Below are 25,916 nucleotides of genomic sequence, written 5' to 3'. Positions count from 1 at the left end.
GAAGAAAGAGAATTGTGTGCAAAAGTTTTTCTTGCTTGTTTCGCTTTGGGTTTTTTGCTCTTGCTTCAAATCGGCCTCAACGGCTTTTCTTCACCCCACGGCACCCTCTGAATTGAATCGTGTCGTCGCCAGTAGAGACTGGCTGGCGGTAAAGACTGTGTGGTGGGTGAGCTGGGTTGTCAGTTTGAAATATAGGCAAAACTTCTGCCAGCTGTGGCTTTAAAGTGATGAATTGGTCTTTTTGCGCGGTCCTGATCACACGCTACATCACACACTCTGACCAGCCGAGCGACCAGGTCAAAGCTCGCCTCCCCACGCTTTTCCGTGAGCAACCAAACACACACACGCACACACACATATCAAAGAGTACACTTCCATCTGCTCTACATTGATAGCGATAGACGCACTCGGCGCTCAACCAACCACTTGCTCCAGTGTGGTCATACCAAAGCGCTATCAGACACATTTGTCAATGCCAGCAAGCAAGCCAACGCCATGCACCACATGAGAATCAGATCATGCACAAGTGTCGAGCGCCTTCCCTGCCCGTTGGCGCAGAGCGGGTAGCCTCTCGCAGACGACATGGCAAGGCAACGTACCGCTGGACAGCCAGAGTGAGCCACATCTTTGCCCTGGATCTTGCCGTTCACGAGGTACTCATGGCCACACTTTTCCTGGGCCCACAGCAGCACCTCGTCCATCATGGGAGTCTCAACCTCACAAAGCTCAGCAATGTTACGTAGCACCGCCAAACCATGCGGCAGATCCTCAGTAAAGTAACGCATGTTGAAGTTGGGCACCATGGTTCCGTCTTCCAGCGTGGTCATGGGTGCCGTTAGGCCGCGAAAGGCATCGTTTGTGGCAAAAATCTGAGTAGCATTACACACCACCACCCCCCATCCAAGAATGAGTAAAGATGAAAATGCGGCGCTGACCGGGAGCAACAGTGGCTGGTGCTTTTGAGAGATGTTCAACTGGAGAGATGACTTACACGGTGTGTGGCAGACTTGTCCGAAATGGAATGGCCGTAGCAATCAATCATGTAGTCGTTGATGTGCATAAGAGAGCCCATGTCAGCTCCGGTGCGTTGTTCGATGACCTTCTTGCAAAGCTGAACCGGAGCAATCATGGATCACATGCGCCAAACGATCAGTACGGATAGCGGGTCGCAAGTGCAAGGAGCTGCTGGGGCGACGAGATTGAATGGTGTCTCACCATGATCTCATCGCTGAGTTTGGAGAGAACTTGACCAGTGAACTCATTGCAGTTTTGATAAAAAAGCGGTGCTTCCGTCAGAGGCTTGCCATCCCAGTCGTGCCAGATGCCGTAGGACACTCCTGGGTGGATTACAGCGTTGGTCGGCCACAGCGTCGTATTCAGAAAATGGCCGCGCACCGGAAAGTCGGTGCCAATGTGCACCTGGTTCAGAATGTCTGACAGGCGCTGAGGGAGCGCACAGAAACCAAAGGAGGGCCAAGGTAAATGAATATGAATGAGAAACACGTGCGTTAAAAAGCGCAGCGGACGCACGTCGCCACGGAGCGGTTCCACACCGCCATATCTGACGCTGCCACTACGCTCCCCAGCCGAACCTAACAGGGGACCCAGCAGGCTTACCTGCGCCTTGTCCTCACTCTGGGGCTTGATGGTGACAGGCACGTTGCTTTTGGAGCCAAGCAGGCTGCAAGCCTCGCCATAGGCCGTGAATCGGCAGGCCCAAGGCAGGGAGGTGCCCGCAAACAGGGTGATATCCTTCTCTTGCATCGTGTCACCTGTGGGTCGCGAAGATGGCCATGTGGGCGAATGAGGGAAAAGCTGTTGTCTGTACACATAAATGGCAAATGCATAGCGAGCAGCTGTCGCGTACCCAGGGCATGCTGTGCTAGAAGATCAAAGCCACCAGGCCCGGGGATGGCACCCACGAAAGCGCCCTCGGCCACATGGGGGGCAATTTGCTTGAGAATGGGCTCGTGAGCAAACGCGGGCGTGATCATAAGGATCACATCCGAGCCCGCAACGCCCTGGCACGGTGGCAAGTAGGATGACGTTGCATGGTAGGGGCCAGTGAATGCGGCCATGCAGACAAGTACCATGCAGCAACCGCCCTACAAGTGCGTACCTCGGCGGGATCGGCCGTGATGGCGATGGGCATGCCTTTGTAAGTACTCTCCTTCGTCGTGACAGTGACGCCGCCGTTACGCTCGCAGCCCTCGCGGAAGCGCTTGGCTTCATCCTCAAAGGAGAAGAAAAGCTTGACGTCGGCGCCCTGCTTGGTAAACATGCCTAAACGAAAGACATTGCAATCATCAATGGAGCGCGGCTCGCAACATGCCAGCGAGTCCCGCTCACAAGCCTACCGGCTGCAACATGGGCTGCATTGCCACCACCGCAAACAGTGATCTATGGGATGCAAGCACCATCAGGCAGCAGGCAGGTAACGCGAAGCCCGGCAAAGAGTGATCAGCAGAACATAACAATCTTGTGCGGTCGGAATCAGATCGTGTGGTGGGCAGGTGAAAGCTGGTGGCGTACCTGTACATCACTGCGGCGGGAGGTCGAGAGCATACGAAGTGCGCTCCCTCTGCTCAGACGCATTGCTTGCTGAGCCAACATGATGCACGTTTGGCCAACACAGACGCTCGAACAAGAGCCGAAGACGACGACGCGAGAGAGGAGAGAAGAGCAAAGAGGGGGGCAAGGGGGGCAAGGGGGATCAGTGGTCACAAACAACAACAAGGAACAACGTTGTGAAGCGAGAAAAAAAAAAAACATCAGAAACTAAAACAACAACAGAGAGAAAGAGTGTGTGTGTGTGTGTATGTGCGATGAAAGAAACACCAAAACACTTGGCTCTCTGCCACTGATTTGATGATCCAACCAACAGTGGTCGAGTGGGGCAAGTTGAGGTGTTGGCGAAAGCGCAACTCAGTGGTTGGATCGACACGTAGCTGCTGACTTGGACAAGGCAGGTCATGGATCGACCGGAGTCGGAGAGCGTGAGTGCTGCCCTTGGCGGCCCACCCGGTCAAGCGCCGTGCTCACACAAGAAAGCCAGAGGGTGCCACACATTGTGCGAAACGTTGGAAGGGACAATTTTTTAAATTTTTAGGCTGCTTAGGTTCATCAGACCGGCATCGCCTTGTTGTGTTTTCATACACAAACCATGACCTTAGAGGAGGCATGCTGTGCTGGGTCGTGCACAACAACTAGGAGACGCCCAAGGCTCGCTTAATCATCGTCGAGGACTGTTCGTACATGAGGAATGTTACGCAAGTCGCTGGCATCACCCTACTCCCCGTAGTGTCGTGAGTGGGTCAGCGACACAAAATTGCAGCTTGCAGGCGCAAGCGGATGCGCCTGCAAGCGGATGGATGCGTCCATGTCGAAGCGACATACCGCAAGAGATAAGCAGGTAGACCTCGAAAAAAGCCAGTCACGCCTTGGTTTCTGTGTGTTCAAGAAGCAATGCCAACCCATCGTCGTTGAGCTCGAGGCACATGCAGTATGCCCACACCTCTCCCCGCATCTGGCCTGGCTACGTGCAGATCCACGTACTGAAGCACATGTTTGGCCACACTGAGAATCGACTTGCGTGTCGCTGTACCGCCAATTGTGGCCTGGCGCTGCTGTTGGCGCGCGCGCACCACCTAAACCAGCGCATCGCGTTTTGAGGTGGAGCTGCCTTGCCACTTATCCGCATTGACTCAAAGTGCCCCGTGGCACACTACCTGAAGAGGGTATGTCAGCGTTCCGGCAAACGTCTTGGAGAGCATGGCTCCCACCAAATACTCGGGGACAGTCTGTCAAGAACACCACACACACATACACATGCATACGAACATGAGCACAGGCACGCACAAGGTGCAGTGAACATTTCTTCACAGCCAGAAAGGAGATGAGCGAACACGGACCAGCTGGCCATCGTGAGCACGACCACGAAAGCCATTGACGCGGGTTTTGTAGCGCTCGTAGGCCATAAACTGAAAACCTCCATGGCTCGTGGCCAACATGCCAGGCCCAAAGCCCTGTGCTCAGCCAGGATATCAATGGTGAGACGGGCCCGAGGATTGAAGTGCCGAAACCGCACCCAGTTTGCTTCTATCGTGCATATTGAAGCGCCTTGGCATTGCAATAGGCGCATGTGGGACTCACCTTGTACAGGCCACGCACCCCCTCCTCCCGAAGAATAGTAGATAACGCCGCTGAGGAAGGCGGACGCAAGGGCATGGGTCAAGGCCTAGCTCAAACAGGTCCTGTTGCAAAAGGGCAGGCTTGGTTGTGCGCATGTGCGCCGCGAGTGTCACGTACAGATGAGCCCCGTGTACCGCTCCGGCCCGCGTGCATCCTGTACACACATGCGCGTCTTCACCACCCAGATGGGGTTGGTCATGATGAGCGTGGACATGCCGCCCAAGGTTCCGGCGGCTAGATGATGCAGATTTCCGAGGCGATCCGCCTCTACATGTGCTTGCATCATGCGCTTAAAGGCATTGTAGCTGGGTTGGCGAGCGAGGCATCAGCATGAGCAATGCAAGAGGATGGGCCACACAAGAGGCGCCTGTGCATATGCTGAGGCCTTGCATCATGCAAATCGCATGCCGTCTCAAACATTGAACTCACAAGAAAAAATAGCTGCCCCAAGAAGCGGCCGAGCCAACGGCGTTGGGGATGACGCCTTGATACAAGGCACGCCAACCCTCTTCCTGTGCAACAGTTCGAAGGCAGTGCCAAGTCCCACGATAGTATGGGCGCTGATTCTGTGCGGTGGCGCCTGCCTCAAGACGCTCAGCATCTTGCACCTGCAGGCGCACTTTGACCAGGTCGAGCGGGTGAACCACCAGTGGGGTGGTCACGCCCGCGAGCGTGCCGGCCAGCAAGTGAGCGCCGAGTTCGCGCTGCGACTGGTTTGACATTGTGCTTTCTTGCAACACAGATGCACGCAACGTCTAGAACCTGCCACTTGTGTCTCAGACCATGGCGCTATCGCCCTCGATAAGCAGTAGCTAGTCAACGCCAATGATAGAGCGAGGCTACAAGTCAAAGCAAGGAAAATCGACCGCCCCGCTGTGAGTGGTCTCTTGCTTGGCAGGTGCCAGTCCCCTTTCTACACAGACTCGAGCAGGTGGGGCGGGATCTGGCGCAAAGCCGCGACTGATCAACGGCCAAGCAAAAGGGGTCCACCATCCAGCATGGCACAAAAGTGAGCGTCGGTACGTGTGGCAGGCTCCGCGCCCTTGGCTGGATCACTCCAAGCCGGCACGTGGCCAGACTATCGAACTCTCATCGCCGAGCCGTCGCAAGCCCAAAACTACCCCCGCGACACGCCCGCAGCCAGCGACAACGTACAAAACAATCAGTCACTGCCCACCACTGCCGCGCACTCGCAGAAGCGGCCGCCAGCCAACTCGCAACGTCGTGGAGCCCACGTCTGCGACCGGAACCCTCGAGGACAGCAAGAGAGAGATAGAGAGAGATGAAATTGGTAGATAGAGAGAGAGTGAAAGCGCGCGCTCTAAAAATCCGTCTCTGCGACCCTCTGACAATTGTCACACTTTGGGTTTGCCCCTTCACATGTCAGAACGTCACGCGATCTCCATCGACGATCTGTTCTCTTCTCTCTTCTTCTCTCCCTCTCTCTCTTCTCTCTTCTCTCTCTTCTCTCTTCTCTCTCTTCTCTCTTCTCTCTTCTCTCTCTCTCTTCTCTCTTCTCTCTTCTCTCTTCTCTACTCTCTCTTCTCTACTCTCTCTTCTCTACTCTCTCTTCTCTACTCTCTACTCTCTTCTCTACTCTCTACTCTCTCTACTCTCTCTTCTCTACTCTACTCCCTCTTCTCTCTCTTCTCTCTCCCTCCCTCTCACCTCATCTCTCTCTCTCCCTCATCCCTCTTCTCTCTTCTCTCTCTTCTCTCTCATCTCTTCTTCTTCTCTATCATCTCTCTCATTTTCGTTTTGCGTGCATGTTGCCGTTGAGCTTGTCTCTCAAACGAAAGAGGAAAAATGGCAGCGCCATATCTGAATCTGGCTGCGGCTCCGACCGAGGATCATGAGGTATGCTGCGTACAATCGCACCGCTTTCACATATGCATGTGGGGACCAAGAAACCTGAACCACCTTGGCAAGGAGACCAGACTGCCTCTGTATGCATGTCACTGGTTTCCCCCCCACTCGAGTCTTTGAGTGGGGCAAGGGTCAACCTGGCCTTCCGCTGCTGCCTCTCTCTCCCTGCCCCTTCCCCTGCTGTGCGATGCTTCTTGCATCTGCCTTGGCACATGCTTGCTTGCAGCACCATGCCCGGCGTCGATGTTCTGCCATGGATTTGACGCCAACACACATCTGCCCACTCGATCTGTGGCCCAACTGCTGCTCACGTGCACCGGTACTCTTCCTGGATTCCTGCTGATCTTGCATGATCCGCAGCTCTACCAGCCCACGGCCACTGTCCGTGAGCAAGCTCATATCAAGTCCATCGAGCAGTACCACCAGATGTACGAGCAGAGTATTAACGACCCGGTGCGTGGCCCCTGGACCCCGTCCTTGTTTTGCTCTATGCACGTGCTGGCAGGATGAAATGACGTTTGATCACCAAAGTCCCGCTTCGGCACATTGCCGACCCAATGATGGCCTCGTTTTGCTCATGTGTCTCCGCGCGCACTCGTGACGTTTTGGCGAGGCTGATTTCAGGAAGCTTTTTGGACCCCGATTGCCAAGCAATTTCACTGGGAAGAGCCTTGGACTACGCTGCACGCCAGCAACTTTGATCGCAACGCCGGCCCGGTCAGCATCAAATGGTTTGATGGTAGGCAACAGTTCACTTACGACCCACTTTGGATTGCCGCCAACCCTTAGCCCGCTTTTAACTTAAAATTGGTACTGCTCAGACACATAAAACCGCACTTCGCCCCTTAAACCTGCCCGCTGTGTCGCAGGTGCCAAGACCAACATCTGCTATAACTGCTTGGACCGCCACGTTCTCAATGGACACGGCGATCGCGTGGCCTTCTTTTGGTTTGTTGTTCCCCGATCCTCGCGCGCCGACTGCTTGGAGCCTTTGGAGCGTGCCAGCTGATCAAGAGCATGCGTCGTCCGGGTCTGGTTTCAGGGAGGGCAATGAGCCTGCTGACGCCCGTACAGTGACGTACTCGCAGATGCTCGAGCGCGTCCAGCGCTTTGCCAACGTTTTGAAAGCCCTCGGTGCGAATACCTCCCCAAGCACGCCACCCGACCGTGGATTGTAGTGACCGCTTGCCACTCACACTTACCACCCATGACCTGCGGCTCCTATTGACGCCACCCGTTCCGCTAGGCATCAAGAAGGGCGATACTGTTGCCATTTACATGCCCATGATCGTAGACCTTGTGGTCGCCATGCTCGCCTGCGCCCGCATCGGCGCGCCTCATTCCATCATCGTACGCCACCCCAAGCTGCTCTTCGAAACAATATTCACACTTCTTCGTACTCATTTTGTCGTGGTCCTCTCTTCTCACTGTACCACGATCAATGTGCCGCTCGAATAGTTTGGTGGCTTCAGTGCCGAGGCACTCTCTGAGCGCATCATGGATGCTCGCAGCTCCGTTCTCGTCACTGCAGGTATGTGTCTCACCCTGTTTCCCATTCAAACTCAGGTTTTTACTTTGCCTCCTCTTCTTCTCCTTCTTCTTCTTCTTCTTTTTCTTTTCCCCCTTTGCCTATGCCCCCTAAATTTTCAGCGATGGTCTGTATTTTGTACTCTTGACTTTAGATGGCGCCTTCCGCGGCACCAAGTTTATTGACCTCAAGAGTATCGCGGACACAGCGATGGAAAAATGCAAAACTCGGTCTGTCAAGGCCAGCCGCATATATACACAAACGCATGCGCGCTTGTACATGCCCCTGATGTGGACCGCCGGTTACAATGGCGCTCTTGGTATCTTTATTTTGCAGCGGCTTTGAGGTTACACACTGCGTCGTCAGTCTCAACTCGGGTGATAAGGCGCCCCACTCTGTGAACATGGTGCAGGGTCGTGATCAATTTTTTCACGAACTGGAAGCCACTGGTCAGTCAGTACGCACCCATACTGCACGAAAAGCTCTACCCACGCACGCTCTTTGAAGACTGCTGACTCCTTACTCGCCCGCCACCCATCAATCAGCTGAACTCGAGTGCCCAGCTCTCTGGGTGGATGCCGAAGACATCTTGTTTCTGTTGTATACCAGGTTGGTGCCAACCTGCTCTTTGTCAAATATCCACCGTTCATCTTCTTTCGATGCTTCTCACTTGATCTGTTGGTTTCGTATCGTGACAGCGGCTCCACGGGTCGCCCCAAGGGCGTGGTGCACACCCACGGTGGCTACATGGTTTGGACGGCCACCACGTTTAAGTACACCTTTGACTACCATCCCTCGGACGTGTACTTTTGCACGGCTGATATTGGCTGGATCACAGGTCGGACGCTTTAGCCCGCTGTCATCCTCCGCCGCTCGTCTTAGTGGTGTGATAGTCTCGCGAATATCATGTCCGCCTTAACCTCCGTGCTGCTCCTACTGTGCTTTTTCAGGCCACTCCTACATTGCCTATGGCCCCTTGCTCAACTGCGCAACCAGGTCAGCAGAGCCGCTCCCCCAACTTGAGCCTTTGTTGCGGCTGTGCCTAATTTGATAGCTATCTTACCCTTTTGTTCAACAGCGTCATGTTTGAGGGCATCCCAACATATCCAGAGGCCGATCGATACTGGGCCATTGTCGAGAAGTACAAGGTCAACTCGTTCTACACAGGTTTGATCGCTTGACTGTACTTGGAGCTTTTGTTTCAGATTCTTCAACAGCTCGGGTCGCACGCCCATACTGACACGGCGATGCACTGCTCTTGGATATTGGCGCGATCACCCATCGGCACAGCACCCACGGCCATTCGATCCCTGCAGCGCTTCGGTGAAGAAATGCCCAAACGCCATGATCTGAGTAGCCTTCGCGTCCTGGGCTCTGTTGGCGAGCCCATCAACCCCGAGGCCTGGATCTGGTACCATGACGGTGAGACTCGACAGACAGGTTCTGTCACGGCCCTCGTCTTCTTTTTTGAAATTATTTCTCACGATTGTGTTTGCATGGGGGACATGTGGCACAGTCATCGGCAACAAGCGCGCCTCAGTCGTGGACACTTACTGGCAGACGGAGACGGGAGGTCATGTCATCACCCCGCTCCCAGGCTGCACCCCCATGAAGCCGGGATCTGCGGTATGCTGAGCATTCATGCCATAGACTTGTTTCCTGATGACTTGCACTCATTACCCTTTACCATCGACATAGAGCCTGCCCATGTTTGGCATTGTGCCTGCTATCCTCGACAAAGCCGGTGAAGAACTGTCAGGCAAGGCTGAAGGCTATTTGGTGATCAAGCAGTCATGGCCTGGCCAAGTATGTATGCATGTGCCGTCCCATGTTACCAGGATCAATCGTCGTCATTCCTTGTGGATGACTGGGCTTATTTGTCTTAGATGCGCACGGTTTTTGGCAACCACGAGCGTTTTGAGCTGACTTATTTCAGCCAATTCAGCGGTGCTTACTGCACGGGCGATGGTACGTAGCCCTGTCCATAACATTTTCCGATCAAGCCGCTGCTCCCACTCACCTACCCTCTTTGCAGGTGCTCACCGCGACGAGCATGGGTACAGCTGGATCACTGGTCGCACGGACGACGTTATCACGGTTTGTTGGCATCGGCTTGCCACTACGGCCCTTAGGCCAAATGACCTTGCTTGCTTAAAAATAGAAATTCCTTCCATCCCACCCCCTGCGCTTTTGATTTTTATTTTTATTTTTTACATTTTTTATTGCTCGCGCAGGTCTCTGGCCACCGCATGGGCACAGCTGAGCTGGAGAGTGCCATGACCACTCATCCCGATGTCGCTGAATCCGCCATTGTTGGCGTTCCTCATGAGATCAAGGTTGGACACGGATGGTTGCTTAGGCATGATCATCCGAGCTGGATCCGCCTTCATAATCTGTAAATGCGACTTGCATGGTCCGTCAGGGTGAGGGCATTCATGCCTACGTGATCACCAATCCTGGAGTCGAGACAGATGTTAGCAAAGAGGTGTGTGCTCGGGCCGCCAATTCAAGCAGCTCCCTCCACCGCTTCTGGCACGAACCTTGCCTTGCACTCTTTGCGCTTTTGACGCTCTTCTCAATACTCTTGCTTTCTGTAGAAGGAGCTGAAGATGCACATCCGCCAGGAGATTGGCGCCTTCGCCACACCTGACGTTATTCACTTTACTTCGGGCTTGCCAAAGACTCGCTCGGGTAGGTCCCATGCCCAACTCTGCTCTTCGAGTAACCCAGGCCACTCCGCCTCGGGACGGTCTAATTTTGCAAAGACCGCCTCTGACGACCATCCTGTCGCACCACGCAGGCAAGATTATGCGCCGCATTTTGCGCAAAATTGCACATTATGAAGAAGATTCGCTCGGCGATATCTCGACGCTTGCCGACCCCTCTGTTGTTCAGGAACTCATCGACAGCCGACCCAAGCTCCAGTAATTAAATGTGGCCTTCCGATAGTCTGCCTTGCTTAAAAGTCACATCTGCGTCAAAATTGATTTGATATTAATTCACACATGTCAAGTATTTTTTTTTTTTTTTTTTCCCAATTTCTCCTTTTCTTTTTCTTTCCTAATTTTGCCTCGTTCTAAGCCTTCCTCGTGGCTCTTATCGACTTGAATGCCGCCATTGTTATCGACGCTCCATGTGTAAACCTTAAAGTCCCAGGATTGTTTATTCTGATATTCTGATTGAGAGCTTGAGAACGTCTACACATTTTCCAAACAAACATGCAAACCCACAATATAACCTTCGATGTTTGAAGATATGTATCCGACAGGTTACAACTTTGCTTTCCCAATGATGCGTGTCATGACGTTTTGCAACAACCGTCGCACATATTCAACCAGTGAAAGTGTCGGAAATGGATTCACGTCTCTAAGCTACGCATAAATATGCTCGAATAAACAGCATGGATAACATATTAATCAGGTCGTTAGCACGAGTAGGCCCAATCCTGGAGCTATTTCAACTTATCAGGACATGCCTTCAGGCATGAAGAAGGCCTCTGAATGAGGCCAGGGCATTTCAATAAAGGGTGGCAAGGCCTCAAAGTAAATGCGTACGCGACGATGGCGTGCCCGCACGCCCAAAATCTAAACGCATCAGACAAACAGTCATGCATGTGCATGCATGAGTAGGTCCTCAACCCCGTTTGTCACATACACACAGCTAATGTCTCCTATCGACACATTCCTGCTTTCGATTGCTCCCCAGGCTCACCTTGTCCCGCGTAATGTTGCTGGCCGTAGAAAAGCTCACTTCCTATGCACACAGAAAGACAAGACCGCATGAGACACGCACCAAGCGGCCCTGAGAGCTCAAGCACGTCAAGCTGTGACACTGACTGTGAGACTATGACAGCGTAGCGTGAGGTCCACGGCTGCGTTAGTGAGCGCAGCCAATCCAAAAAGGTGCAGCGTCTGCAACGCCGTGCAACCAGCCGTCAGGCGCTGAACAGCAGCGTCGCCAACGCGTCGGCAGTCTGCCAAACTCAGCCACTTCAATCGAGGGCAACCATATGCCAACTGCTGGAAGCAATGGCTTGTGATCTAGAACGCAGCGAGCGGTGCTTTCAACTGTATGCCCGGGACACCGGCGACGACAATATGGTTTGGGTGTGCGGTCAAGCCGGTTCTAAACACAGCATTTTCACCGACCTGTGAGAGTCCTGTCAAGGCGAGGCCACGCAGGCGCGGGCATGCTTGCCCCACGGCCTCAATGCCTAAATCAGTTACTCCTTGACAATCAGTGAGATCCAACCACTCGAGTTGATCCACGCCATGAAGCTGTGTCAAACCAGAGCGCAATGAGCCAAGCATTGCATCTCGTGCACGCGGTGTGCTTCCCACTGCGCGCCAAATTCATTCACTGCGACCCTGGGCGGGGATGTACCTGAATGGCTTGAAGCGCGCCATCTCCCACATGAAAGCAGCCTGAATTCACGGGTCCACGAGCACGTGAGAGCTGGCACCCCCCAAAAAAGGACACGATGACCAATATCTTTGTTGTCCTGGTGCGGCAGCATTGCAGCGTACCTTGGAGGGAGAGGCTGCGCAGTTTGGGCATGTTCTGCATGGCAACTACCACACCACCATCCGAGATGGTGGTGCATCCGCTCAAATCAAGCGACACTACGCGCGTGCACCCGCGCGCAAAGTGTCGCAGACCTGACCAATTAGAGTGGTAACACAAGATCAGGGCGTGCCATGGGGATCTACTAGGACACAAAGTTTTGCCTCTGAAAAACATGCGCCTGACCTGTATCTGTGAGGCGCAGCAAGTTGCGAAGCACGACATCCCGGAGTGACAAGGGTGCCGCGGCTGCCTGAGCCACATTGCGAACACCCACGTCACCAATCAAGAGGTTGTCTAATCACCCAACGAGAGAAGGTGAGTACGTCGTTGCAAGAGAGCTTTGCAATGGCAGCGCTTGCTCTTGACCACGTACCGGAAAGATCGAGGCTTTCGAGCGCATGCGAGCCCAATGCCAGGCCAATCGAGTCTTTGACCTTGTCGCATCTCGAGAGCACGATACGGCGCAGTGACGGGACATGACACAAGGCTGCCACGCCCTGCGCCGTCACGACGGGATTTTCAGTAAGCTCAAATTCGTGGAGAGATTTGGAGCTGGCTCCAAGCGCCGTCAAGCCAGCATCCGTGATGCCCTCGCAGCACTGCAGTCTAACGAAAGAAGTGTCGAGTTGAAAAACACCAATCAAAAGTCAAGCGCAAAAAAGTGTGATGCACCCGATTCAAATGTCGGAGAAACGAGGGGTCGAGCACATGGAAACAGAGAGAGAGCGCCGTACCCAAGGCGTTCCAAGTGATGGCAGTTCTCAGCAATGGCGAATATTCCTGCCACGCAGTGCAAGGCCATCGTTGAGTTTTGTCGGTTGTTATGAACCAGGGCGATGTACAAGCCAAGTGTAAACACGACAAGGCTTTATGCGATCGGTAAGGCAGGTGCAGGCCTGACCCTTGTCAGAGAGGCTTGGCAGGTCATTCAAGACCAAGGTCGTCAGGACTGGACAATTTTCGACCACGGCCACGATGCCATCGTCTGTTATCGAGGCGCAACTGCTCAGGTTGAACCAAAACAGGTTGCCCGCCGAATTACCCTGGCTGAGCTCGCGCAGGCCGCGATCCGTGAGGTTGCTGCAGCCCGCAAGGCTCAAGTAGGAAAGGCCAAAGCAGAAGCGGGCAATGAATCTAGTACATAGCGAGAGAGCACCGACGTGTCATTTCGTTAAAAAGATGCCAGTCGGCTACGAGCAGTAAAGCAAATGAGCAAGAGCAAAAAGGCGTACTGCAAGGTTAGATCCGTGACGCTGCAGTTGGTGAGATTGAGGTAGACCAGCCCTGGACATCCTTCCACCAGAGCTCGCACGCCGTCATCCTACGCGCGCAGAACGCAAGAGATGATGAAGGAGCTACAAGACGGTGGCAAAATTCGGCATGACCAACGTACCCGCACGTTCCGACAGTTGGACAAATTGATGTCTTGAAGATTGCGGCACTGTGGCACAACCGCCGGTAAAGCATGAGGCCAATTGAGTCATGTTAGCCGCTAATGCCTTTCTTGAGATAAGTTTGCGTGAGTCTGCGTACCTGTCCAATAGACTGGAGTACGCGGTTGCTAATTTGGCTGCAATTGTGCAGATTGATCGTATTGACAAAGGGTCGAAAGTTGGTGACCAGCCGGTGGACGGCAGCATCTGTTGTGCTGCACACACACAACGTAGCACAAAAACAGCGTGAAAGCCTGTCCAAAAACAACTCAGTCTCAAACGCGAGCAGACGCCACCGCCGCCATGTGGTGACACGCGCTAACCTTTGATAGAGTTCGCAGAAAGGAAGGCGCTCCCAAAGCGTAGGATCTTGTGCAACCTCGCGCCAGGCACGACAGACTTGCATGCAAGCCAGTCTGGAGCGTAGATCAAGGTTGCGTAAAATCTGGCATGGGTGACAACGCCAGTCATGAGAGTTCATGTCCATGAGATGCAACAATCTTTGACGTTCTTCCCCAAGACGAGAGCGTGCTAGCAAGCACGCACCTTCAGGCGCACGGCAATGTTGAGCATGGAGAAAAGATCCGTTTGTTGAACCATGCCATCCGAAACGATGGCGTTGTCCTGAATGACCTTCTGCTCACAAACACACAAACTGCATTAGTGTCCGCGGGTTTGACGAAGGTGCATGTGGCCGAACTGACCTCAAAGTAAGCAGCAGTTTCCTTGGCTTGTTTGGTAAAGCTGCGCCATGCGATAAAGACGGTCTATGCAAGCACAATCCCCCCCATGACAGAGCAAGTTGAGAATCATCTCGATCAGCACTCGCGTGTCTCGACCAAACGCAGACATAAATGATACTCAAAATCAAACAGAAGAAGAAGAAGAAGAAGAAGAAGAAGAAGAAGAAGAAGAAGAAGAAGAAGAAGAAGAAGAAGAAGAAGAAGAAGAAGAAGAAGAAGAAGAAGAAGAAGAAGAAGAAGAAGAAGAAGAAGAAGAAGAATGGTGGGCGTGATTGGGTGCCCACCACGAGAGGGGGAAGCCTACGCTCTCACCTTGACCAAGTTGCCGCGTTGCTTGCCTCGCATGCGAAAGATGACCTCACGACGCTTTTCGTTGATATCAAGCCGGTGTTGAACAAGCGGCTGAAAGTACTTGCGAGTGATGACACCATGGTAGTGCTCCAGGGCTAGATCCATCTTGCGAAGAAGCTCAAGTTTGAGGCGCTTGTGATTTCGGTACCACGCAAACCACATCTTAATGCAGGGTTGTAGAATGCGCTTGCGATTTGCTCGGTAGGCCAGCTTGTACATTTCCGGAGTCGGTCGATCATCCTCGTCTTCTGGCTTAAACATCCAGTACGCCAACACCCGGCGTGGCGGTCGCTTTTCAGGATCGACTAGCATGTCCCTGCAATACAGTCAAGGCATTGAGACGCGATGAAAATATTGGCTTCTGGGATGGAGTTGAACTGATGGTTCCGAGGCGAGCATTGACCACAAGGGTGCCACATAGCGGCAAGGGCGCTATAGGGCTTACCAAGTGATGGCATCATCGCGAGAGTGCATGTGCTCAACCTGATCCAGCAAGAAGGATAAAATATCATCTGGGCGCTCAATGGCAGCTGCTGTCACGAGAGCCTGGAGGTATCCGGGAGAAGGGTGCAGGGAGCGCGGTTGTGCAAGGCAACAGACATGTCAGCCGAGAACTCATTGTGGTCAAGGTCAAGGGCCAGCGGCGTGTCGATCCCACTTGTGGAGGTCAACACTTGAGCAGCAAGCATACCTCGATAATGTGGCGAACATTGTGCTGTTGTAGATATACGGCAAATTGTTTGTCTTGCGCATCGCGCCGGGCCATGCGAGAGAGCAAGAGCTGACCAGGCTTGGCTTCGTTCTGCAGGACAAGCATTGGGCCGGAGGTGAAGGGAAGTGGATGGGTGGGCCATACCTGGAAGGGCTAGCTGCCATCGGGTCCGAGGGACGCACCTCATCCAACGGTTCCACTTGCGCAACGACAGGCGAAGATGTATTGAGACTGATCTTTGCAGGAATGGATGTGGAGCGCGGACGGTTCTGCATTCGAGCCAGAGTCACGGGGGTTTGAGCGACATGTGTTGGTGGGGTCAAGGCAGCGCTGGGTGAGGCGGCGCGTGAGCCACCCTGAATCATGGGCATCTGGGCCAGTACGTTGGGTTTGGGCTCGGAGATGGCGGGGAGGCTGGGTCGACGGCCGGCCGGGTCGGTGTCCGGTTCACTGTCATAGCTGTCATGGGTGTCGATTGGGTGGAGGCGTCGAGGCATGCCGGATTCAGAAGAGATTGAGGCGCTGCGAGAGATAAGCCGCTTGGGAGATGAAAGGCGATCCAGGCCGATTCGTGATACCAGACCACTGCCCGGGCGGGGTGTGATTGCGGCACTGGTGGGGCGCATGCGGCCCATAGTGGTGCCCGGGCGGGTCAGGGAGGCTGAGGGGACGGGGAGCATGTTTTCAGCATCCGCTGGTCCAGCACTGTTGACACGTCCCCGGCGAGCAGAGCCCGCGGAACCCAGGCGAGGCAGTGCGGAGCTGGGCCGACTTGGGTTTAGCCAGCTCGGCGGCGCATTGCTAGGCTTCGGCGGCTTGAAAACCGACGTTTTCTCGGACGCCATCGTCCCGGGGTGTTTATTGCGCTCCTAACCGGCACATCAGCATCGTTCCTGCCCGGGTGGCCGGTTGTGTTATGACCTGATTGTTGACTGCGACCCGGCCACCACGAAAGAGGTGTACGGTTGTCGCAGATAGAGGTGAAACGTTGCCTTATGCTGATAGCAGTTGGCAGCACTGGACAGTCAGGGCCAGGTCCAGCCTGCTCCTCGTGTGATCGTCGATATCGTAAACCTGCATGCGCTGCCAAAAGGCTGACCGAGCAACACTGGTATTAGAGCACCAACACAAACCGGCAACATCGAATAAACTCGCCATCTAAAGTAAATGTGTGTGTGCGGTTGGGAGGGATATTTGAGATAGTGTACCGGTTGATACACTTTGACCCGGCAAATGAGAGAGAGAGAGAGAGAGAGAGAGAGAGAGAGAGAGAGAGAGAGAGATTCAGAGAGAGAGAGAGTGTGTGTAAGAGAGAGAGAGAGAGAGAGAGAGAGAGATCGTTTGAAAGCGAACGACTGACGTGTACGTGTGCTACCTTTCAATTTCTCTCTCTGTTTTGTGTGTGTAGAGTCAGTGACGGAGCTTTTTTCGGAACTGGAAACGGCAGCGTGTGCTCAGTGAAGGAGCGACTTTGGTGCGTTTATACCCGGTGCGTGTGAGGCGTGAGGATGCGAGGGTTCGCGGCACATTGGCTAGTGTGCATGTTTTTACTTTGCGGTGGATGTCAAAGTCTCCGCTGCTGGTTTCTGCGGCTCAAAAACGCACCCTGCTTGTTTTGGTCTTGTGGCTGTCGGCCGGGATGGGCTTGGTCTAATTTCGTCTGGTAAAAAGGGCCCCGACTCGCTGCATCGCGGTGCCTCACGTGTGCGGGTGGTCTTGGTGGTGGGGCCTTTTGGTGCGCTTGGCGCTGTCATTCTTTGCAGACCTTTACTGGCCTATCGTCAAGTGTCCACATTGACCGGGTCAATTCGACTCCAAGTTTTGGTGTTGGCGTGGTCTCGCAACCTTGCACACCACCGGCATAATGGTGACGTTTAAAGAGCAGCTTGATGCGGCCACCTCCGAAAATTTGTTGGAGATGAGCTTGTCGGAAAACTTGCGGGTGATTGACATGATCAAAGCCAATGCTGTTGCGTGCGTAACTTCCTTCTTCTCCCCTTGACCAAGTTTCAGCGGCTCGACTTGTGCTCGTCACATCGCAGCGAGCGTGGTCACCCTTCTGTCGCGCCATGCTCATGCCGCTTCGGGTTTGTAACTGTAACATTGCATGCCACCGTTTATGCCTCGCCTCAGCTCTCGCAGTGGCTCAAGCGAACAGGATGCCGTCAAGCTGATCCGCAAGCGGCTGCAACATGCCAACCCCAATGTCCAGCTCCGGACGCTCGAGGTGAGCGTCTGCCTTTGTCCCTTGGATGCTGCACCTTAACTTTACCAACGTGTCCGCCATTCCTTTTGCTTTCTGTGCGGCTGGAATGACGTTGGGTGCTTTGAACCAGCTACTTGAAATGGTCGTCAAGAACTGCGGCGCTGGTGCGCAAGGTGAAGTGGCAACTGAGGCATGCATGAAAGAAATGCAACAACTCATCAAGGTTCGCCGTCGCATGTTTATGGACCTTGGCTGCTCGCTCTGATCTTGCCCTTGAATTTGGAAACAAAGCATGGCCTCGTTCCAGCTCATCCATCGATGCGTACGTCAATGCCAGGCGGATAATACAGAAGTTCGCCTTAAAGCGCTGGAGATGATTCAAATTTGGGCCGAGGCCTTCAAGCGCGAGCCTGCCTATCGCTGCGTCGTTGAGGTCTACAACAACCTCAAAGCACAGGGCTGGCCGTTTCCAGAGCTTGACCCTCTGGTATGGCTATCAGATCACCCCAGCGGGCCTGCGAAGCCTCTCTTTGCTGCTGTGTATCCCTTCATTTTTGCCCACATCAGGTTGTCTGTGGCTACCTCCGTTAGCTGACGGTCTTATCATTTCCATGGTGCCCTTGCCTGCTGCCGTGATCCTGGCGTCTAGGGGGAAGCCATGTTTGTGGCCGAACGTCCGCCCGAGTGGAAAGATGATACCAAATGTTTTGGCTGTCGTCGGCCTTTCACAACCTTGCTCCGCAAACATCACTGCCGGAATTGTGGTCAGATCTTCTGTCACAAGTGCTCGTCCAAGGTGAGTTGAATTTCGGGCCTGGTGTTTTTGTCTACATTGTGCTCCTTTCTTATTTGCCTTGACCTATGCCACTTGTGCTTCTCTGGCACGCTGATACCCAATGTGCCACGCCCTTGTCATGTTTTTTTTTTGTGCTGGTCTACGGCAGGAGGCCACCTTACCTGCTTTTGGCATTGAGAAAAAAGTTCGCGTCTGCGACATTTGCTTTGACAACATTGCCAAGGGCATCACCGGTCCTCCGGCACATGCCAAGCAAGGCAACGGTGCATCAGCCTATGGCAGCAGTGCGGACACAGCCAACCTCTCGGACCTTGAGCTCATGCAGCGGCTTGCTGCTCAGAATCAAGTGAGCTGATCCTCACCTACCTTTGATTGATGTTCAACTGCGCGAGTAAGCTCATTGTACGTGCTTGGCGCATTAGAATTTGAGCCCCGAAGAGGAGGTGCGCCTGGCCCTAGCTGCCGGGACCATTGACGACAAGCCTCCTGCAGACGCCATGCGCAACAGATCAGCTGCAGAAGAGACCAAGCGTCGTGTGCGTAATCACACGCTCTTACAAGCTGCTGTGTTTTCGAATCTTACACCAGGCTCTGAATGTATTTGTTGCTTTCGGGATAGGAGGATGAGGAGCTACAACTGGCCCTGGCTTTGTCCCTGAGTGAAGCTGAATCGGTGCGTGCACACCACACCATGCCAAGCCCCCCTTGATGCCCTATTCAGTGGCATCAGCACCCCGCACATGCTTGAAATGTCATTGCTCATCAGGCCATTGTGTTGTTTGCCGCTCGCAGCAACGACCACAAGTGCGCTCTCAAGGCTCTTCAAGCCGTCCCCAGACCAGCCGAGCTCCACAGGCTGAGCCATCAGCGCCGGTGTATGATCACGTCAGCGTGGCTGACTCGGTGGACTCTGATCCAATGGCCATGTACGTGGCTCGGGCCAAAGCTAAGCGTACTGAAATCAACACTACCAAGAAAAATGATGCCATGCACCAGGTGCAATCGGCCCAGGAGCTCGCCCGTGAGCAACCAGCTGGTGTGTTGATGCTGGAGGATCGTTGCATTGTGCTTTTGATTCTTTTCAGTCACCGAGCGAGATGTTGGCGAGCTTGTTGTGGTGAACACGCTCCGCAGCCGGCGCCTCAAACTCTCTTCCGTGGTTAATGGGTGCAGGAACGGCGTCAGACAAGATGGCGCGAGCTCGCCAAAGCGTCTCAGAGGCAAATGATGCAGCACTCTTTGTTGAGCGTAAGATGGCTGGCCTTGCTCACACCTTGCTCTTTTGCATAGCTCTGCTTGGTTTCTGGGTACTGATCCTTGGTCTGCTGGCATGCCTTAGATGATGCTTTCATGGATGGCTTTGGTCAGTTGATGCAAAAGCTCGAAGATAAGCTACGCCGTGCCATGTCCAAAGGTGGCGGTGTGGCCGGCGACTCCCTGGCACAGAATCTGCACCGGCAGCTAGGGGAGGCGCATGCCGAGTTGCTCTCGCGCATGGACACGCTTGAGGATGAACGTGATGGCTTCTTAAGTCTTTATGTGCGTCGTGTTGGAAGCATGTCTGGCCCAGCTCTTTCTCGAATCATGTTGATTGTCATCGCAACTTCTGCTGACGATTGCATGGCTTTTCTGTGTTGGCATCTCACCTGTTCTTATGGGTCGGCTGGGTCCAGGAGCTGCATGAGCGCAACGGCGACTCACGGCGCCAGCTGAACGAGCAAAACCGTCTCCTGCACGAGCGTGTGCAGCGGCAGCTACGCGAGCAGGAAGCTTATGACCGCATGATGATGGAGCAAAAGATGCAGGTATGTCCACCGCGACCTTGCTGAGCTTGTTACATGTGGCCAATTATCATTGCTCGCCGTCTTCTTCTTTCCTTGGCTCGGGTGGTGGGGCATGCTCGAACAAGGGCTTCCGGCTGTTTGTTCATTCACGGGTGTTGTATTCTTGTAGCTGCTTGAGGCACAGAAGCGGGATCAAGAGATGCAAAAGATGCATCTGCATCAGCAACGCGTACAAGAATATGAACGCCAGGTATTGGAGCGCGTGCATGCTCTATGTTGGAAGCTTGGATGCGTGGAAGCTCGACAGCTCATTCGACTTGGCATGTCATGTAGCGGGTGGAGCAAGAAAAGGCTTTGGCAGCCAAACAGCAGCACTTTCAAATGATGCTGGGCGCAGAGGTGGGTTGAGCTTTCTCAGCTGTATCGCTGACGCCATCATTTTTTTTTCTTTTCTTTTTCAAACCATATCCATGCTTTCTCATCTTCCCTTGATTTTGTTTTGATTTTTATTTTCAGGGGGGCGGTGTACTACCGGGTTCAAGTCCCAATCAGTATGGGTCTGGCTTTGCAGGGCACCCACAAGGCATGCCTCCATCTCAGCAGTCCGCGGGTGCCTACCCGTCAGTTTCTGCAGCGGCACAGCAGGGCGGTGCACTTATGCCTCCCCACGGTTCAATTGGGGGTTATGGTGGCCCACAGTCAGTGCCACCGCAACCACACACAAGCCAGCCGCCGCAACATGGTCATTACCAGCAGTACCAGCCTCAGCCTCAGCAGCTGCCTCCGCAGCAGCATCAGCAACAACATCCGCATCAGCAACCTCAGCAGCCACAACAGCCTCAGCAGCCTCAGCAGCCTCAGCAGCCTCAGCAGCCTCAGCACCAGCATCATCAACATCATCAGCAACAGCCATCAAGCATGGGTGGCATGCAGTACGCTGCCCCGGGACCAATGCCACCGCAAGGATATGGCGCACCTGCTGGCCAGCCACACTATCAAGGCTATGGGCAGCCCCAGCACCCACATCATCATCATCATCAGCAGCAACAGCCTGTCCAGCAGCCGCCTCAGCCTCACCAAGGTTACCCGCCTCAACCTGGTCATGGTGCTGGAACGCCCGGCGGACCGCCGGGTCAGACTGAGGAGGCGCCGCTCATTGAGCTGTAGTCGTGTACTCGACTCGTCGACGTTGTTTATGGCGTCAGAATGTTTGAGTCTGTGTCCAGGTTTATTGGTCTAATTGAGCCAATTGGGCGCAAGCTCATTGGGTGCTTTCCACGTCTGCCGCCTTTCTTCAAAGCAATCTATGCCTCAAAAAGCAATTTTGATCTGATGTTGATTTTGCTTTTCACAACATGTTTTGTCACAAATCCAAAAATTCGTGTGAGATTTTGGTGAGTGAGTGTTTGTGTGTGTACTTCGGAGCCTTGCAAATCCGTGATGTCTCCCACCCTCGTTCCATTGTTCTGTTGAGTCAGGTCGGTGAAGAAGCGGCGAGCCGAAGGCGAGTGTCAGGGCGGGAGAAAGGTGCGGCAAAAGCCGCGTGAATCAGTGGCTTGTGCGTGTCTCTCTGTGTGCACGATATTCATAGGGGTTGGTTGACCATCTTTTAGGATGATGGCCATGAGAGCCTGCTTGCCCTCGACGGCCCTGACGGGGTGGTGCACCGTCCTGTTCGTGGTGCTGTTGCCCACTCCTCTCCTGCCAGCCTGTGCGGGCGCTGATGTAGCAGAGACTCCCTCCATGACCGTTGATGATGGCAACTTGCTCTTCACGCTCGATGCGACCAAGGTAGGAGTGCGCAGCTCACGCTTACGGCAATGGGTGCGCAGGTGCCAAACTTCCTCATGCTTTGCCGGGGAATGGCAGGGTCTCCTGGTTGAGCAAGGACAAGCTACAGTGGATATCCTGGCCGCTTTGTCGGCTTTGCAAACCTCGCTCGCGGATGCACATGCCACCATTGCAACTCTCAATCAAACCTGCATGGATCTGCAAATGGTGGGTCTTTCCTGTGCGACCTTGTAGCCCGGCCTAGTTTGGCCAATGTATTTGCGTCTTCAGGCGCTCCTCATTGATTCTTGTTGGTTTGAATTTACTTTGCATTTGGAAATAGGAACTTGAGGCCACTCGCACTGCTCTAGATGCAAACATCTCAGCCGTCGCGCTGGACGTGGCCCAACTTGCACAAAACTCCAGCCTTGAGCTGGCTCAAAAGGTCCGTGCACCGTGTTCATTTTGGCTCTTGTGACTGTGACTTCCACGCGCAGCCTCGCGGTTCCTAAACTTGCTCTCGGCTCAATCGATCGGGCAAATTCCCCCTGTACGCACAAGCACAGGCGAGTGTTACTGACGTTGGCGTGGCGCTAGCAAGTGCTGTTGATTCAATGCGTGACTATGCCAATGAAGTGGGCACGGGTAAGAAATGGGTTGCTGCCAGGGCTTGTAGATTTTCTTTGGTACATCGATTATCCAATGGTCTGCCAACTAGGCGTGTAATGCCTTCACATTACTTTCGACTTGTGCATGTTACTCATTTGTTGATATCGGTGCAGCGACGGGCGCAGAGGCGGCAGCAGCCCGTCTGGCGTTGGTTAATGCCTCTGCCTTTGCTTCGTACCAACATGAAGTGGCCGAGTTGGTGACCACCCTCGTAACTAAAACTTCTCTAGCATCTACCGTGGATGCTGTGCTGGAAGAGACTTCCAGCCTTCTTGATCGCGAGCTTACCTACGTGTACGGCAACATGTCGTTGATCAACGGTTCGCTGACCGGATTCACCTTTAACACCCATGCAGATGAGATCCTCAGGTGAGAAGTCCTACGTGTTGCGCTCAATTGGGACCAGAGATGGCTGACTCTTGCCATCGTCTCGGTAATGCACATCAAACCATGTTGATCTGATGCCATTGCGGCTCTCCTTGTCCACGCTGCCCAATGGTGAACTAGCTGCTTTTCATCGGGACTTGTCTACGATGCTGACACGAAGCGTTGCGTGCCCACGTACGTGCATAATGGCTGCGCTACCAGCGGGCCTTCTATTCCTCATCTGATGCCAGGCGGCTGTGCCGACACCAACTTCAACGACACGTGCACGGTATGATCTCTGGACGTATCGCTGAGGACGCTGGCAGCTGTGTCTGCTCTCATCAAGCGTCTTGTGCTCCCTGATGCAGCTGGCGTGCGCAGACAACTACTCGCCAGAGCTTTCAGCCACGTATGTGTGCAATGAATTTGCAGAATGGGTGCCCGTTGAGGGCCAGCCCCTAGTGTGCGCCGATTCAGATGAGTGCGCGGCAGGCGCCACCTGCCCGCATCTGGCCACCTGTGTCAACCTGGAAGGCTCGTATGAATGCCGCTGTCCTTCAGGGAATTTCTCCATCGATCCCAGCGCCGAAGCCTGCTATGGCCTCTTCATGCGCTTCTTGGATCAACCGGAAAAGATGTTGTTCGACTTTACCTCCAACTGTCAGAAGTTGGAGCAGGACGTGCCTGAGAGCATTCCGGCAGATGCCGTGGCAGTCCTTGCCTCGCTTTCAATGTACAACTCAGTGGGCAATGATCATTGCGTCTATGCCATCGGTCGTGACAATGATGTGTCTTGCAGTAACTACGACAACGCCGTCTACACTTCCAACACCTATCTCAATGATATTCTTCAAACTCAAAACGGCGACGACGGAGGTGCGTCCAATTCATGCCTGACATGGAATATCAATGCCTCCTGTTGTACTTGTTGATTCATCTTTGCCTGTGTGCTTGATATTCCTTCCCGATAGGACCACAGGGTGATGGAATGTCGGTGGGCACCACCGTCATCCCACTCTCTGATCGAACCATCAAAGGCATTATTGGTGGCATGACCCAAGGCGTCAATTATCTCACAGTCTACATCTATGGTTACTTGACGGGGGCTGGGGAATCCACCCTTTTAACTGTCAACCAAGTGCATAATCTGCGAGCCACATCGAATCGTGGTTTCACGGCCTACGATCTGAAGCCCTCGTATTTGCCGGCAGCGGGTGTAGCCGGTGTCTTAACGACGTGGACTACCTTTGTGTCAAATCGCAACGATCACTTCAACATGGCCTTTGGTCGCGCCAATGGCAATACTGAACTCAACTGGGACAATGGCCCCTACAATTCGGGGACTCAGTACTGGGGCGACGCAGTCACTACGAATGAGGGCGACGACTCGGCTGGTGAAGCCTTTTACGGCTGGAGCTCATTCATGGTGCGTCCGATTTGCTGCAGCCGCCCTCTCTGGTAGATGTGACGTGGGCTTGGTACGCCATGGTCATGTCCCTCCTGTGTGTCGACAGATGACGGGTTCGCTGGCAGATGGCACCATCAAAGTGGAAGCCGGGATGGGAGCCAACAGTGACAACCCAACGGTGTACCTGGTGCTTCAGGTGTTTGGGTATATCCCTTCAGCCCCCTTCACTAACATTGTGTATCTGGACCTGTCAGCAACACGTACCATGAAGTTTTCCGCCACCGCCCGGACCGTGCAAACAGGCATCATTCCGCCTCCCGCTACAGGTGTGCTGCTTGGCTGTTGGAGAGATGCTGTTGGAGCTCACGAGATGCTCAATTCGGGGTCAGGCTTGAGCAGTGTAGAGCTAGCCATCTAACATCTACTCAATGTTTTCGTTTGAACCTTGATCCAGGTGTGCCAGCTGGCGCCAAGGCCCTCATCACAACTATTTATACGTATGAGCCTACATCCTCCTCGGATCACGTGGTGCACACATTTGGCCGTGACGTACGTCCGGATCTGAGCGTGTGCCAGGCGAAGGGCCGTCAGCTGTTGACTGTCATCCAGTTGTTTAGGGCTAATGGGGCCAAGCAACGTTGCTCACGTTGCGGGTGTCGCCTCACTGCAATGCGTGTGTAGGCAACTCACACTGCCGCAATCACCAAGAACGGCATTCGCGATACGAACGTGTATTTCAACGACGTGCAAATCTCCCATGATGTCCGTCGTTCAGGGCTTTCTTACACTGCGCCAGCTTGAGACATGAAGGCTGCGGCTAGCAACATGGTCTTGGTGATAGTAAGGGATATGGGGACTATCTTTATGTTATTGCCATTCATTTCGCTCTTCGTGACGTTGTGTAGGGCGGTAGCGCCGGATCCAGGTGGTTTTATGGCCACTGGCATGGTACCCAAATCATACCCTTGAAGCCAGATGGCAGTTTTGATGCCGTGTTCTGCGATAGCGAGTCGACGCCCGGTTCTCCTCACTACATCACCATGGCCGTGGTGGGCTATGTGGCCGCATAGCTCCGCGACTTCCCGAACCCTAAGTTAGCTCTTGTTTTCCTAGTTGACGAATCGAAAGTGTGAGCAAAACTACACTCATTTGTTGCAAAGATACGCAAAAGGATGACGTATTGCTTCATTTTCCGCGCTCGCTCGGTTTCTCTCTTTTTTGCTCCGAAAAGCAAAACCGAGTGATATAGATTCTTCATCCCGTGAGCCGTGCGTGAGGTCGTGGTTGAAGCCACGATAATGGCACGAGGGGCCATGAGCGCGGGTGGGCTGCCACCTCGACCCTTGGGGCGAGGGGCGGTCTTGTTGCTGACGTTGGCGATACTTGGCTTCATGCAACCCTCTGTTCGGAGCGAAACGACGCCCTCCATCGAAGTGCATGAAGGGCAGCTGGTGCTCGTGAGCAACTCACACATTATGCTGGACCAGGTACTGCACAAAGCCCGAGGATGGTAATGGCATTGGTGTT

At 53.9% G+C, this 25,916-nt stretch overlaps 5 protein-coding genes across 5 annotated transcripts; 2 read left to right on the top strand and 3 right to left on the bottom strand.

Annotated features, from left to right (window-relative positions):
• Nucleotides 1-620: 620 nt before the first annotated feature.
• On the bottom strand, nucleotides 621-2,400 carry MONBRDRAFT_1409 (uncharacterized protein; the record flags this gene model as incomplete). Its single annotated transcript, XM_001743705.1, has 7 exons — nucleotides 621-869; nucleotides 992-1,111; nucleotides 1,216-1,433; nucleotides 1,605-1,772; nucleotides 1,868-2,021; nucleotides 2,120-2,266; nucleotides 2,329-2,400. Coding segments are annotated over 7 exons (1,128 nt in total), but the record flags the coding sequence as incomplete, so codon positions are not given.
• A 1,322-nt stretch (nucleotides 2,401-3,722) lies between these two features.
• On the bottom strand, nucleotides 3,723-4,880 carry MONBRDRAFT_1922 (uncharacterized protein; the record flags this gene model as incomplete). The annotated part of the gene is made up of 5 exons (XM_001743704.1): nucleotides 3,723-3,800; nucleotides 3,912-4,025; nucleotides 4,153-4,202; nucleotides 4,309-4,496; nucleotides 4,621-4,880. Coding segments are annotated over 5 exons (690 nt in total), but the record flags the coding sequence as incomplete, so codon positions are not given.
• A 1,537-nt stretch (nucleotides 4,881-6,417) lies between these two features.
• On the top strand, nucleotides 6,418-10,586 carry MONBRDRAFT_20111 (uncharacterized protein). The gene is made up of 21 exons (XM_001743953.1): nucleotides 6,418-6,514; nucleotides 6,686-6,796; nucleotides 6,927-7,009; nucleotides 7,104-7,191; nucleotides 7,304-7,407; nucleotides 7,516-7,588; nucleotides 7,740-7,815; nucleotides 7,922-8,034; nucleotides 8,131-8,194; nucleotides 8,284-8,423; nucleotides 8,536-8,581; nucleotides 8,664-8,752; nucleotides 8,876-9,007; nucleotides 9,102-9,211; nucleotides 9,284-9,391; nucleotides 9,472-9,553; nucleotides 9,621-9,682; nucleotides 9,820-9,921; nucleotides 10,008-10,070; nucleotides 10,183-10,276; nucleotides 10,386-10,586. The coding sequence occupies exons 1-21, from the start codon at nucleotides 6,484-6,486 to the stop codon at nucleotides 10,511-10,513; spliced, it is 1,899 nt and encodes a 632-aa protein (XP_001744005.1). The 5' UTR covers nucleotides 6,418-6,483; the 3' UTR covers nucleotides 10,514-10,586.
• Nucleotides 10,587-11,049: 463 nt separating this feature from the next.
• Nucleotides 11,050-16,933, bottom strand: MONBRDRAFT_23622 (uncharacterized protein; the record flags this gene model as incomplete). Its single annotated transcript, XM_001743703.1, has 22 exons — nucleotides 11,050-11,169; nucleotides 11,297-11,338; nucleotides 11,422-11,496; nucleotides 11,734-11,862; nucleotides 11,969-12,009; nucleotides 12,112-12,207; nucleotides 12,335-12,445; nucleotides 12,525-12,757; nucleotides 12,886-12,931; nucleotides 13,053-13,285; nucleotides 13,384-13,472; nucleotides 13,545-13,592; nucleotides 13,685-13,799; nucleotides 13,908-14,029; nucleotides 14,131-14,220; nucleotides 14,289-14,351; nucleotides 14,640-14,994; nucleotides 15,124-15,224; nucleotides 15,370-15,480; nucleotides 15,573-16,259; nucleotides 16,599-16,781; nucleotides 16,877-16,933. The coding sequence occupies 22 exons, from the start codon at nucleotides 16,931-16,933 to the stop codon at nucleotides 11,050-11,052; spliced, it is 3,147 nt and encodes a 1,048-aa protein (XP_001743755.1).
• Nucleotides 16,934-17,263: 330 nt separating this feature from the next.
• Nucleotides 17,264-18,609, top strand: MONBRDRAFT_2665 (uncharacterized protein; the record flags this gene model as incomplete). Its single annotated transcript, XM_001743952.1, has 6 exons — nucleotides 17,264-17,364; nucleotides 17,542-17,617; nucleotides 17,727-17,819; nucleotides 17,934-18,083; nucleotides 18,246-18,392; nucleotides 18,541-18,609. Coding segments are annotated over 6 exons (636 nt in total), but the record flags the coding sequence as incomplete, so codon positions are not given.
• Nucleotides 18,610-25,916: the final 7,307 nt, after the last annotated feature.

Source organism: Monosiga brevicollis, genomic scaffold (assembly GCF_000002865.3).
Source record: "Monosiga brevicollis MX1 MONBRscaffold_4 genomic scaffold, whole genome shotgun sequence".
NCBI classification, from domain to species: domain Eukaryota; class Choanoflagellata; order Craspedida; family Salpingoecidae; genus Monosiga; species Monosiga brevicollis.
Note: the sequence above shows the minus strand (reverse complement) of the source record. Positions and strands in the feature narration are given on the sequence as shown.